We start from the raw sequence: 14,082 nt of genomic DNA, 5'->3' as shown, positions 1-14,082 counted from the left end.
GGAGTAGATGAAGCAGAGAATCAAACTGGAGATTTTGAAGATAAGGAAGCAGAAAACACCCAATCAGAACAGCAAAAAGAAAAAAATTTCCCCACCTAATAAGAGGATAGTATAAGGAGCCTCTGGGACAACTTCAAGAGTATTAACATTTGCATCATGGAAGTGCCAGAAGGAGGAGAAGAGAGCAAGAAATTGAAAACCTATGTGAGTAAAATGACAAAAAACTTCCCTAACCTGGTTAAGGAAATAGACATACAAGTGCAGGAAGCATAGAAATTCCCAAACAAGATGAACCCAAAGAAGCCCACACCAAGACACAGCATAGTTAAAATGCCAAAAGTTAAAGACACAGAGAAAATCTTAAAAACAGCAAGAGAAAAGCAATTAGTTATCTACAAGGGAGCTCCCATAAGACTGTCCGTTGATCTCTTGACAGAAGCTTTGCAGAAGCGAAGGAATTGGCAGGAAATATTCAAAGTGATAAAAAGTAAGGACCTACAACCAAAATTACTCTACCCAGCAACATTATCATTTAGAACTGAAGGAGAGATAAAGAGTTTCCCAGACAAGAGAAAGCTAAAGGAAGGAGTTCTTCGTCACCAAACCAGTATTACAAGGAATGTTAAAAGGTCATCTTCAAGATGGGAGGGGTTGGGTGAAAATGATGAAGGCATTAAGAAGTACAAATTGGTAATTAAAGAATAGTCACTGGGATATAAAGTGCAGCATAGGGAATATAGTCAATAATATTGTAGTAACTATGTATGATGTCAGATAGGTACTAGATTTATCAGAGTGATAACTTAGTAAGTTATATAATGTCTAATCACTGGGTTGTACACCTGCAGCTAATATAATATTGTATGTGAACTGTAATTGAAAAATAAAAATTATTTAAGGCAAAAAGTAAATAAATAAATAAATAAATAACCTTTAACCATGAAGAAATAAAAGTGAAATCCAGTTTTTGAAATACAATATTCATCACATTTAACTGTGTTTGCTTAAATCTTTTTCATCTCTACCTGACAGTGGGCACCATGGAGACAGAGACAGTGTGTGTCTTGACCTACTGCTGTCCCCAGCTCACAGTACAGGGCCTGAGTGAAAGGAGCCCAAGTGTAAAAAAAAGGAAGAAAAAGTTACTCTCATCCAGAAACATCTCCCCAGACTCACCTAGAATAATGTTTGACCAAATGTGTGAACATCTCACGGCCCTTGCAAGCTGGCACATAAAACTATCACAGACCCCTCTTTGCTGGTTTTGCCTTAAATGACAATAGGCGAGTTGGGCTGCATGACTTGCTTCTTGTTCTGCTTCTGTTGCTGATTTTTTCTGTTTGACATAGTCGGTTTTTAGATAGTCTAACAGTCCTTTTCTCCCTTTAAAGTAACTTTCAATAACTCTACCCTTGTCCATGTTGCACTGATTTTTATTTTAGTTTAACTATTTCTGTATTAATTCCCATGATTAAGGCAAGCATATTATCCATCCATCCACACCCTCATACACTTCTATGTGATATATTTTTGAAATGCTATAATAATATAATTATTATTTATAATACTTACATAATATAATATATTACATAATGTGTATATAATAATACTTATTATAATGTAATGCTTATATTATTATATAATAAGAATAAGGGAAAGGATATATAGAAAACAGTGGAAGTAATATGCTTATGAAAAAAGAAGTGCCCTTCCTTAGTGGTAAATTAGTTTTGTTTGTTTGTTTGTTTTTTTAAACGTATCTTTATTGATTTCAGAGAGAGGAAAGGAGGGGGAGAGAGAAAGATAGAAACATCAATGATGAGAGAGTCTTTGATCGGCTGCCTAACCCGCAACCCGGGCATGTGCCCTGACCGGGAATCGAACCCCGATCTCCTGGATCCTAGGTCGATGCTCAACCGCTGAGCCACGCCCAGCTGGGCAGTAAATCAGTTTTTAAAATGTTTATTTCTATGAATTAGAACAGGTAAAATATATTTTTTCTATCACTTATTTTATTTTATTTTATTTTATTTTATTTTATTTTATTTTATTTTATTTTATTTTATTTTATTTTATTTTATTTTATCACCCAAAGCAAATGTATTGTCCAGGGCCTTTGCACCTGTAGTTCCTTTACATAAAAATTTCTTCACCAGGTTGATTGAGATATAATTGCCATATAACACTGGGTAAGTTTAAGGTGTAAAACATAATGATTTCTTATATGTATATGCTGTGATATTACCTCTATTTAAATTGTCTGTTTATCTTGCCTTTAAGCATTGAATTTTTAAAAAGACAATCAAACCATTCCTGATCTCAGCTGCTCTCTTTTTTTCTATCTCTAGTTTCAGAAGTCTTCTTGTTTCTTCTTGGTAAATTTTTTTTTTAATTTAAAAGGTATTTTAATCATCATTCAGTTCAATGTATAATATATCTATTGAATATATACATGTATATATATATGTTTACCTCTTTTTTTATATATATTTTTAAATTTTATTTTTGTTTAAAATATTACAGATGTCTCTTTTTCTCCCCAATGACCCGTTCCACCCTGTCCCATGGCCCTCCCCAGTCCCTCTCCCCACCATTGTCCTTGTCCTTGGGTTGTGCATATCTGCATATAAATTCTTTGGTTACTCTCTCCCCCTCCACCCACCCGCCTTCCTCCATCCCTCTCACATTTGTCAGTCTCATCTATGCTTCCATGTCATTGAATCTAATGGTAAATTTTAAACTCTCATCATGCTTAGAAAAAGCTCTGGAATGAAACACACTCAGTAATGGCCCCTTCTGAAACGCCATTCTCTTTGGTTGGTTGCCTGCTTATCTAACCACTCCTTTGAGCTTTTCCCCTGGTACTTTCTACCTCACTCCCTACACATTCATGCCTGTAAGCATTTTCTTTGGCTCTTATCCCTTCTCATTCCATGACTCTCCTCAAATAATTAATCTATCCCCATGACTTCAATCGTGTTTGAGTCTGAAAAGCAGAAGTGAAAGTGGGAAAGGAGCAGGTCAAGGCTAAGAGAGCCATTAGACCATGATGCTCATCTAATCCAAGTGACGCAGAGAAGGGAGGAAAGTAGAAAACATTCTAGACTGTTGTGCAATTCTAAGGAGTGTTCTGCAAGGTAACTGGAAAGTCCTCAAACCAAAGTCCTTTATCAAAGGAGTCTCATCTCTCTTTTATACTCAGTCATTGCTGGAAGCAGCCTTAGGCTTAGACAAGCTTTGGAAGATTTTATTAGTCTAATTTCTGGAAAGAGTTAAAAATTTTCCCCAAGCCAATAGATGGATGAGAGAATGATACACCAACTTTACACATTTAATTTAAATATTGTTCAGAGGGAAAGGGGGAGGGCAAATTTACTTTCTGTATCTTGCTCTTTGATTCCAGAATTGAATCTACATTCCTAATTTTTCAAAGAGATTTATTACATATATCTGGAAGCCTATACTTTTCAATGTATAAGACTAATTTACCCTCAATTGTTTTTATAACTCAGGTATGTCATTTAGCATGGCAACTTCGTTATTTTCATAAAGTTGATCATTTTAATAATGCATACTAGTTAATGAAAATTTTAATTCAAAACCCATTAGTTCTGTTATATCTTTACAGTAGCCTTGGGTGAAAAACAAGCAGCACTCTATATTTATGACTACAACATGTCATATGTAACTTTCTGAGTATAACCTAGTTGCTTAGGGGAAAAAATACTGCTTCTAGAAGCACCTTCTATTAAAGTATCTTATGTTCGGGAGAAACTGACTGAGCAAATGTGACAATGCAAACTTCATACCTATTTATGTTATTACTTTATAAAACTTGGGCTCTGAGTGCAGCCTTCCAGGGCTCTTGTAAATGTCAATTTCACCACCAAGTCTCATAAACTTGGAAATCCAAACATTCTTATAACCTACTGCATAAGTCTTACCCCAAATCAGCACAGAAGTCAAAGTCTCCCCTTAGGCCTTAATGTTATACCCTTTTATCCAAGCAGTAGCTTTGGTCCTGTCCCAAGAGACAGGCTCTCCTTTCAAATGCTATCTCAGGCCACCCAAGTAATCAACCCCACACCCACCATTTCCACCCTCAGGAGAGCCACACTCCTGTTGGGTTCATCATAGACCCTGATCCAGGGAAGGAGCAACCCAATATTTTCCAGGAAACCATAACAGCAGGAGAAAAAAATTGGTCTCCTGGCCTACAGTACCTTATCTTGCTCAGTAAGGTTTTCTTAAAGATACAATTTGAAACACATTTTAAGTGGGTAGGTTGGCTAATATTAACGTGAGAAGTGACTCAATATTCTCCCTGTGTCTTTAACATTTGTTTACCCTTGTGAAGGAGGGGGAATTTTCCTCTACCTTTCTAGGTTCTGTCAGCTGGTCTAATAGTTAAATTGACAAGAGGCAGGTTAACAGGAAAAAAAAATAAAATATAATTACATACATATGTACAGAAACCCTGCATACAGGAGAGGTTCAGAGACAGAAAGGTAAAATGAGGTATATGTGACAAACAGCTAAAGAATGAGGTAAGGTGCCCTGAGGCTTCAGAGGGGAGGAGGGAACTACTCAGATAGATAAAAAGAGCAGATGTTCAGTAATTAGAAGTTTGTCCTGCCCTATAGATAGGTCATAAAAAGTTATTTCTGGTAATAATTCTTATTATGGGCAAGAGCCTCCATTTAAATTCTTTAAAAGAGAAGTAAAAGTTTCTCTTGAGCCCACAGAGTCTCAATTGCCTTCAGCTCAAAATAATCCACATGCCAAAGTGGCTGATTTCGGAGAGGCCTGTTCTGAACCCCTTCATCCTCCTTTATCTCACTCTCACCTAGCATGTCTCTTTATTCTGAAGGCCATGTTTCTTACCAGAAAATAACTTCAGTTTATATTTATACATTCATAACTGCTACATCTCTGTGCCTTTCTACACAGGTGGTTCAGAATCTGGGGAGCCGTATGTTCCAAGTGTCTTTTTCAGACAGTTTCTACCTGTATCACCCAAGGCAAGTGGCAATGTGTAGAGTTTGCTAACTGTGAAACTTGGCAGATGGAAAACTGTGGTCTCAGCTTTGCAACCCAGCATTGAGTGTTAGAAGATAAAAGACAGCAGAAGAAATTTAGGGAGGCAGAACTTTATTGTGCTCTAGGAAGGGGGAGATGGCAGGTCTGTCATGTTCTTTGTCTTGGTCCTCAGGTCCAGTTCAATGTGGTGGTACCAGCCTTTTCCCTTAGTGAACTGCCCAGCAAGGCTGACCGCACTGAGGCAGTCCAGACCTTGATACAAGACACATTATTTTCTGATGACTAAAAATCCCCTTTCCCTTCAAGTTTTAAAGCATCTTCATGGGTTTCATTCCTTTCTGTCTCTTCATTCGAGCTTGTTTTCACTCTTTTTTTTTTTTTTTTTTTTAATATATCTTTATTGATTTCAGAGAAAGGAAGGGAGAGGGAGAGAAAGAGACAGAAACATCAATGATGAGAGAGTCACTGATCAACTGCCTCCTGCATGGCCCCCACTGGGGATCGAGTCCGAAACCCAGGCATGTGCTCTGACCTGGAATCGAACCGCGGTCTCCTGGATCCTAGATCGACACTCAACCGCTGAGCCAGGCCACCTGGGCTGGTCTTCATTCTTGATCATTTTTTCTCCTGCATAGACTCCTTTGTCCCTCTTTTAGGGTCTCCATCCGCATCTTCTATATAATGCCGTTTCCTTTAGGACTGCTATTCCATCTGTGAATGCTCTTACAGAGCTACTGACATACATGTGTGGGAGCTAAAACAAATAATACTTTTGCTCCCACCTTCTAAGGTCTTCTAGCCGAGCTAATGATCAAATTAACACGAATAAACAGGAAAAAAAATCAAACTTTTAATACATGTGCATGGGGAATTCACACATGCATAAAAATCCCAAAGACAGTGAGGCAACACTGAGTATATAAGACATCTGGACAAAGAAGAAAAATGAGGGGGATGAGGTTTAGATTTTATAAGTGAGAATGGGCAATTTCCAGGTAGTTGAGGAAGAGCAGAATATACATTGCAGACAAATTATTGCTAGGCAACACAATGGGACACAGGGGACACAATGGCAACACAATGGGACACAATCTAGCTAACAGGTCCCTGCCTGAAGCCCTTTTACTCACCATACTTAATTTAAACCAGACTAAGACAACATCCTAAGATTCCTTTCCTGGAGTAGCCCTTTCCATCTAAATCTCTTAGGCAGGAAAGGAAAGGGTCAAAGTTTCTTTCTGAATCTTTTGTTTTTTAAAAAACAGCTTAAAATCAATATTTCAAAAAGGCAGCTTTCGAATGGCAAAAGTTTGGTTCCCTTCATATGTTTTGATATAATTCGGGGCTTCTGTTTACATTCCCCTTTGTGAATAGATATTGGTGGAGAATGGAACAAAAGCTGGGCACTGCCTTCTCATGGAAGCCAGGGACTTGGTCCTTAAGGTAAGGTTCTTTCTCCTTCCTCCCTCCACCTCCCACTTATCTCTCACCAATTACTGGTACTTCCTTGAAAACTGAAAAGACTATCATACAAAGGTAAGGGTGACTTTCAGGATAGTAGGCACATAAAGTCGTGATGATGTAGGGTGGTGGTTGGCAAACTAGGACCTGTGGAAATCCCGCCTGCCACCTGTGCTTGTATGAGCCAGACTTATTTGAAAGTCTGTTGTGTGTGGCTGCTTTCACACTACAAATGGCAGAGGTGAATAGTTGAGAGAGAAACATATTTTGGCTATTCTCTGGGCCTTTAAAAAAGTTTGCTGTCCCCTGACCTAGGACGTGGCTGAGCCAAGAACCTTATCTCTTTAGCCAGTGTAAAATCATGAATTTAATTGTCCTGGATTGGGATTTTTTTGAGAGTGGAGGTTGCTGACAAGGAGAGTACCATCCTGTGTGCCAAGTTCCTGCCTTTCTCCTGCTGCAAAGAGAAAGTTCTTTGTTTGGGAGTATTAGAGAAGTAGCCAGCTTAACTCAAAGAACATAGTTAATAATTACCAGAATTGGATGTTAAAGGAGTCCTCAACTGATGGAGAACAGAGAATGACTTATGAGAATAGAATCCCCAGGCCCAGCTTCATTTTTTTATTTCCTTTGATTTCAGGGAAAGGAGAAGTCACCCCTCGACCCTCGACCTGGTTTTGTCTTTGCCCCAGTGAGTATTACCTCTACCTTTTACAGCATGCAAAGATCTGAGCTCAGCTGTGTTCAGGACAAGTGGGAGGGCAAAGCTAAGCCACACTCCAATGCTTTGTGTCCCTATCTGATTTCTTCTTAGTGGATCCCCTGTTCTCCGTACCCCCTGATCCTGTACTCCCTTATCACTAGCCCTTCTTGACTCTATCACTATTAGTTTCCCAGTTTTATGATCTGTGGTTCTTTTGTCTTACCTCATGTCTTTTATGTGTGTTTACAGTGTCCCCATGAACTTCCTTGTCCCCAGTTGACAGCCCCTAAGCCCCTGGCCTGTAGCTTTTCCCAGGCTTACCATCCCATCCGCTTCAGCTGGGTATGTACCCTGGGAATATTGCAGCAGGGAGGAAATAGGTTGGGAAAGCAGGATGAAAAAGAATCATGTGGGAGGAGTTGGAAAATGCAAAGATTATCCTGGAGATTGTAGAGCCTGGATGTGCATGACATAGAATATGAAAAGGGCTGCAGGAATGGGGGTCAAAAAATTTTTTCCCATATCTTTTTTCGATGGTAATATTTGCCCCAGGGGTCTCCAGAGGAAGCTAATCGCTGGCCCCGATCACTCAGCTGTCCTTAAACGGCCACGCCGTGTGCAGTCACCTGTGCTGCCCGGATGGGCATATGCAGCATGCTGTGATCACAGCCCGCCCGCACGGCAGCTACAGAGGCTGTGACCAAAATTAGTGCGAGGTGGCAGCCTACAGCCCACACTGACCTCTGTTTTTCATAGGGACTTGTATCGCTGGGCCCGTGTCAGCTCCTGGGGAGATCTCCCTGTGACCCCGCCGACTGAGCTTCCCCCATCCCCTGCCGAAGATGCCCCTGAGAGCTGACAAGGATGTGCAACAAGAGTTCTCTTGTAGCCTGCCTGCCAAGGTTACAGCTCCCTGGTACCCAGGAGGGGAGTGCCGCTGAAACACAGGTTTGGCTGGAAAGAGGTTTTATTGAGGTGCTGCTCAGCCTGGGAGAATGGTGGACTCGCATCTCAAAGCCCACTTCTCTCGGTCCCAGAGACCATTTCTTCCGCCTCAAACCCGTGGCTCTTAAAGGAAGAGGGAGGGAAAGGCTTTCCTCCTATCCAATTATCTTGCTAGCTTTCAGCTCGCGGGGGTCCTGTCCATTCATCTTTCTAGCTTTTGATGGGCGCAGGCCCTGTCCATTCATCTCTCTAGCTTTGGGCATGCTCAGTGTAAGAACCACCCCCTTCGCCATCTTGGCCAATGGGGGAGATTCCCCAGCACTCCAACTGTCTACGGTCACGGGAGTGCTGGTGTTCCTATATATCTGCGTTTGTTTGAGGTTTTAATAATAATTATAACTTTTCTAAGAATGGGAATGGGTCTCGTGGTTCTTAGAAGGTCTAGAGGTCAGTCGTCACTGCCTGTCCTGTAACGAAGTGAGTCCTCAGTTTCAATGCCTGTTTTCCACACAAATCCCAAGCTCACCCTCTCCGTCCTCCGGAGACCAGGACTTCCCAGGGAAGTGACCTGGGGTAGTGGGGAAAGCCGCCCCTAGCACTCAGAGCTGGCTCCCCAGGTCTCAGGGTTGTTAGCCGGGCCCCCTGAAGAGGTGACCAGCAGCTGCCTAGCCTCTGTTTCTTTCTCCCTCCTTTCTTTTCATCTCTCTCAGGGCTCATCAGCTCCCCCAGAGTCTGCCTCATGAGTTTCCCTCAAGAATTGATCCCTTCAGGACTGAATCTTTCATCTCCACCCCCTTATGTCCAGGCAGGGTCCTTCGTTTACTGGGTTCATTTCTGTTTTCCCCTAGGCCTTGCTGTTTCAGAGCTAGAGCAATTTACTCTTTTTTTTTTCCTCACCAGAGGATATTTTTTCCATTGCTTTTCAGAGAGCGTGGAAAGGGAGAGAAAGAGAGAAACATCAATGTGAGAGAGACACCTCGACTGGTTGCCTCCTGCGCACGCCGGGGCCAGGGATCGATCCTGCAACGGAGGTATGTGCCCTCGACCAGAACTGAACCCCAGACCCTTCAGTCCGAGGGCCTAACCGGTGCGCTAACCGCTGAGCAAAACAGGCTAGGGCAAGAGCAACTTTCTGTGTATTAAAACTCTCAGTCCCTCTCCCACAATGTATATCAGGAAGCGGGCACAGTCAGAAGTGGTAACAGTTTTAGCGTTGTAATACTGGAATTCTCAATGCCCCACTTGACATTTCCATACCTGGAGCTATTTTTCTGAAGTTACAGGAAAGGGAGTCCCCTCATCTACTAGTTCCCGGTGTGGCGGCAGCATCACTCCTCCGCCCCACCTCCTCCTTAACCCCAGGTGGCCCCAAATCCCCTCTGAAAGGGTACGGTTCAGGTGCCAGCACAGCAGCCTATAAGACTTGTGTTAGGGTAGAGAGGATGTGAAAGGCTTAGATCAAATGTCCTGAGTGAACCAGAACCAGATTGTCCCCAACACAAAATAGCTGGGAAGTAGCTACCACAGACTGGATTAGACCAGCCCCAGGCATAAACTAAGACAGTTCACAGCCCTTGGATTAGTCATGGAATGAAGAGGGGAAGACAGAGCACAGGGCTGTGCCTGGCAGGGAGTCTGGAGTTTCTGGTTTCCAAGTTCAGGGAGGCATGAGCCAGGGGAGGGGCCTCCATGTCCGAGGAAGGTGGGACGCTGGGGCAGGGCCCCAGTCAGCCAAGCAAGGCCGTGAGCAGAGGCAGCACCAAGAGGATCCGACAGCTTCCTGAAACTCAGGAGTGGACTCCAGCTTTGACCACCTAAGGCACCACCCCTGCTCCAAAGCTTGTAACTCCATTTGTCATTCTGAGGCCTCTGCTTATCCTGTACCCCAAGGATGGAGCCAGTACTAGGAGTAAAAATTGGCTGCCTCTTTGCCCTGCTGGCTCTCGCCCTGATCTGTGGCCTTATTCCCATCCGCTTCAAATGGTTCCAGATTGAGGCAGACAGAGGTATAGCCCTTCTGCATCTTTGCCCCCGTAACCTACGTCTGACTTCAACCCTATCACCCTACCCTCACACTTTCCTCTGATTCTCCTGCCATCCTCACGCTTGGATGTTGGGTGCTGCCTGTTGCTCTTTAGTCACCTTTGTCCATCTTCCCATTGCCAACTAGATTGCAACTCTTGCTTTTCATTAGGTCGTCACCGCCGGGTCCTCAGCCTCCTGGGCTGCATTTCTGCTGGTGTTTTCCTGGGAGCAGGGTTCATGCACATGACTGCTGAAGCCCTGGAGGGAATTGAATCAGAGATCCAGAAGTTCCTGATGCAGGTGAGCAGCTGAGTTGCAGGGTTGAGAGGCCAGATGATGAGCAGAACCAAGGGGAGAAAGGGGGAAAGTGATGGAGCCAAGGACATGGGTGGGACGACAGGGAAGATGACAACAGGTCAGATTGGGCTTTAAGGTAAGCAGTGGAGCTGAAGGGACAGCACAGGAAGCTGAGCTGCTCCATCGCCCATCTAATTGCTGCTTTTTTCTCCCTAGAATGGGACAGAGAGTGAGGGAAATTCTTCTGGTGATGCTAATCCAGCTTTTGTAAGTATCTCCCACCCCCGCCTGGAGGGTGAGGAGAACCAGAGGCTCCTCATACCCAGAACCTTTTGAGGAAAGGACATGAGGAATACCAGGAATCTGCTACTCAGCTCAGACACTGTGGGGAAAGGAAGAGCCAACCGATCCTTTTGGGTTTATGGAACCCCAGACACAGCTCTTGCTGTACTCTTTCCTTCTTTCCCTGGACCCTTAGACGTGCTCCCCATCGTCTTCCCATATTTCAGCCCTGCTGACACTGCGCCCTTGGTCCCTCTGGTACTATTGTTGCATGTCCATATCTCCTCCGGGCTTCACTCGCCTACCCTTTTTAATGTTCTAGCCCCACACTTCCCATTCTCTCCAGTCTCCCATCCCACCTCCATCCACTGCACTTCCTCCCCTTCCCATCCCACAGCCCCTCTCTCTGTTCCCAGACAGACTATCCCTACGGAGAGCTCGTCATCTCCCTGGGCTTCCTCTTGGTCTTCCTTGTGGAGTCGCTGGCACTGCAGTGCTGTCCTGGAGCCAATGGAGGAGCAAAAGTGCAGGAGGAGGAAGTGGGTGGCGCTCGTGTCCTTGGACTCCACAGCCATGGACCTCTACCCTCAACCTCACAGCGGCCCTTTCGAGCCCTCATCTTCTTGCTCTCACTCTCCTTCCACTCGGTGTTTGAAGGTCTGGCTGTGGGGCTGCAGACAACAGTAGTAGCTACGGTGCAGCTCTGTCTTGCTATCCTGGCTCATAAGGGGCTCGTGGTGTTTGGCGTCGGACTGCGGCTGGTGCAGACAGGCACTGCATCACGATGGGCTGTGTTCTGCATACTGTCATTTGCTCTCATGTCCCCCCTGGGCGTAGCCCTAGGGCTGGCTGTGGCTGAAGGAAACTCTGGAGAGGGCCGAGGCTTAGCCCAGGCTATATTAGAAGGTATGTCAGCTGGCAGCTTCCTGTATGTCACCTTCCTAGAAATTCTGCCCAGGGAGCTAGCTGGTCCTGAGGCCCCACTGGTCAAGTGGGGCTGTGTAGCCGCTGGTTTTGCCTTCATGGCCTTAATTGCCTTGTGGGCCTGAGAGATTCCTGACTTTTCTGATGGACCCATCTAGAATGATGTCCCTCCCCCCAGGAGACACCTCCCAAATGGCTTTGGCCCTCAGACATTTCTCCACCGGGACTAAGTGGCATTCACTAGGCATCATCCCCCAGCACTGGATCCCACCTTTTCCTACATGAGATCCCGTTGCTCACCCAGGACTGAGAAAGGGATGTTTATTTTAGGCTGAGTGCCTATACAGTGGAGAATTGCTGGAAAGACCGTCACTCCAGATTTGACGCTTGTTCCATTTTTGCTGCTGTGTGTAATAAAATGCCTTTTTCCCCTCCCTCTTCAAGCATGCTATACTTCATTTCTCCCAGTTACCTAAGAGCTGTGCCTAGTGGGGTGGGGAATGGGAAGGGTGAGTGTTGGATGCAGTCTTTTCTTCTGGAATCAGAGCCCCCAGCCATTTTGTCACTGGCAGTCATGCCCCCCAGACATGGGAGTATTGCTGAAATTCCAACCACCTGCTCCCACCTTACCCACAGGTTCTGGGATACTGAGCCAGATGTCCCAGCATTTAGAGAAGAGGTTTAAAAACAGAAACCATGGGGATCTAGATTTTTTCCTACACTAACCATACCAACCCCACTCCCTGATAATAGGTTATCAGCCACCCACCTGTCCAACACTCTTGAGATCAGGCTCAATGGAGTCTACTTCCACCTGGTTTCTGTTTTTCACTCTGAGCCCCGTGTGGCTCAGAGACATGATTGCTCGTCTTTGAGCTTCTGTCTCCTTCCAGCTGCCTTGTGCTGTGGGATTAAGAAGCAGTGTATTTGGGAATATGAAGTACAGCATAGGGAATATCAATAATATAATAACTATATATGGTGTCAGATGGGTACTAGACTTATGAAGAGATCACTTTGTAAGTTATATAAATGTCTAATCACTGTGTACATATGTTGAAACTAATATAATATTCTTTGTCAAATTTAATTGAAAAAAATTTTAAATACCAAAAAAAAAGTAGAAGCAGTGTTTTGGAAAGGGAGAAAGGCGCCAGATAAATGCCCAGGGCGATTACTTGGCTGTGCCTCGAAGCGGTGGCTTTCCTTCTGCTTGCCCTACCTGCCACTATGCCTCTGGCCCCTCCCCACCGGACCATTTGTCTCCCCAACCCCTACAATGTGTTGCTTCTGTTAAAAACTGCACGAATACAAAAACTGATTATCTGGAATTGTGGGGAATCAGGATGGCTGCTGATCCATGAGATGGAGGAATGTCTCAGACTTGGTGGAGAGACAGGGAAAGAGAAGGTGCCCGTGAGCTCAGCATCCTTGCCAGTTGGCGCCTTCGAATACTTTCAGTGTAGAAGCCCAAGTGGCCTTAACATGGGCAAGGTCCCCTGAGCTTTATTCTCATCTCATTTCATTTCTATCCTGTCCTTCCCATTCCCTCCCCCCCCCCCCCCCCCACAAATTAAGATGTAAACCTCCTCCCCAGCCCAGCTTACACACCCAGGGATCAGGGCGTGTAAGCCAAGCTAAAAGCAAAACTAAATTAAAGTATCTGCCCAGGAAATAATTTTCCTGAAGCACCATCCTATTCTGCTTCCCTTCAGTGCTAAATGCACTCACACGTAGCACACTCAGAACAGAGCCTAGGATGTTGTCATAATAATAGAGTTTCCACACTGAGCATCTGCTATGTGCCAGGCACTCTGCTGTTGCTTCCACTTATATTTTCTCACCTTCCCAACCCTGCCACATAGATAGTTGTATCCCATTGTAAGTCCAGGGAAGCTCACTCTAAAGTTAAATTACTTGAGCACCTAACTAACTGGCTTCAAACCCATGTTTCTGTGATGCTAAGAAAAGCTCAACATATAGATTCTCTTCCCCTCCCCTCCCCTCCCCTCCCCTCCCCTCCCCTCCCCTCCCCTCCCCTCTCCTCCCCTCCCCTCCCCTTCCCTTTCCTTCCATCTTTACCTTACCTGTACTTCCTATCTTATATGTTAGGGTCTCAGGAGAAAGCAGAGAGCCCACTGGATAATTGAGGCAAGTTTAATAAAGGGATTGTGTAGAAAGTGTGGCCAGGGTTAGGAAAGAGAAACAAACAATGGTGCAACACCTTGGGGCTGAGTAACAGCAATGCTGTTACCTAGGCTGAAGAGAAGGAGAAGTTGCCAGAGAGCCACCCACTAAGAGCTGTCGCCTTTGGTAGAGGAATACAGCCTGCATGGGCTCAGCAGAGTGCTCTAAAACTTGGCATCTGTCCTTCCTGCTACAGTTTCACTGTGTTCCTTCAGAGA

At 44.5% G+C, this 14,082-nt stretch overlaps 1 protein-coding gene across 2 annotated transcripts; it reads left to right on the top strand.

Annotated features, from left to right (window-relative positions):
• Window positions 1-10,040: 10,040 nt before the first annotated feature.
• Window positions 10,041-11,802, top strand: LOC107534400 (zinc transporter ZIP2-like). 2 transcript variants are annotated; one of them, XM_016209484.2, is made up of 4 exons: window positions 10,041-10,155; window positions 10,344-10,474; window positions 10,688-10,738; window positions 11,170-11,802. In XM_016209484.2, exons 1-4 carry the CDS (start codon window positions 10,041-10,043, stop codon window positions 11,800-11,802), a joined length of 930 nt encoding a protein of 309 aa, XP_016064970.2. The 2 variants fall into 2 exon arrangements, with proteins under 2 accessions (XP_016064970.2, XP_016064971.2); XM_016209485.2 differs by having other exon boundaries at window positions 10,688-10,742; window positions 11,174-11,802.
• Window positions 11,803-14,082: the final 2,280 nt, after the last annotated feature.

This window comes from Miniopterus natalensis, chromosome 1 (assembly GCF_054644295.1).
Source record: "Miniopterus natalensis isolate mMinNat1 chromosome 1, mMinNat1.hap1, whole genome shotgun sequence".
NCBI classification, from domain to species: domain Eukaryota; kingdom Metazoa; phylum Chordata; class Mammalia; order Chiroptera; family Miniopteridae; genus Miniopterus; species Miniopterus natalensis.
The sequence above is the reverse complement of the archived record's forward strand: the minus strand, read 5'-3'. Positions and strand labels throughout refer to the sequence as shown.

Excerpts from the sequence above, each read along its gene's own strand:
- LOC107534400 (XM_016209484.2), top strand. The coding sequence starts at position 10,041 with ATGGAGCCAGTACTAGGAGTAAAAATTGGCTGCCTCTTTGCCCTGCTG. Across the intron at positions 10,156-10,343 it reads CCAGATTGAGGCAGACAGAG|GTCGTCACCGCCGGGTCCTC; the intron begins GTATAGCCCTTC and ends GCTTTTCATTAG. Across the intron at positions 10,475-10,687 it reads TCCAGAAGTTCCTGATGCAG|AATGGGACAGAGAGTGAGGG; the intron begins GTGAGCAGCTGA and ends TTTTCTCCCTAG.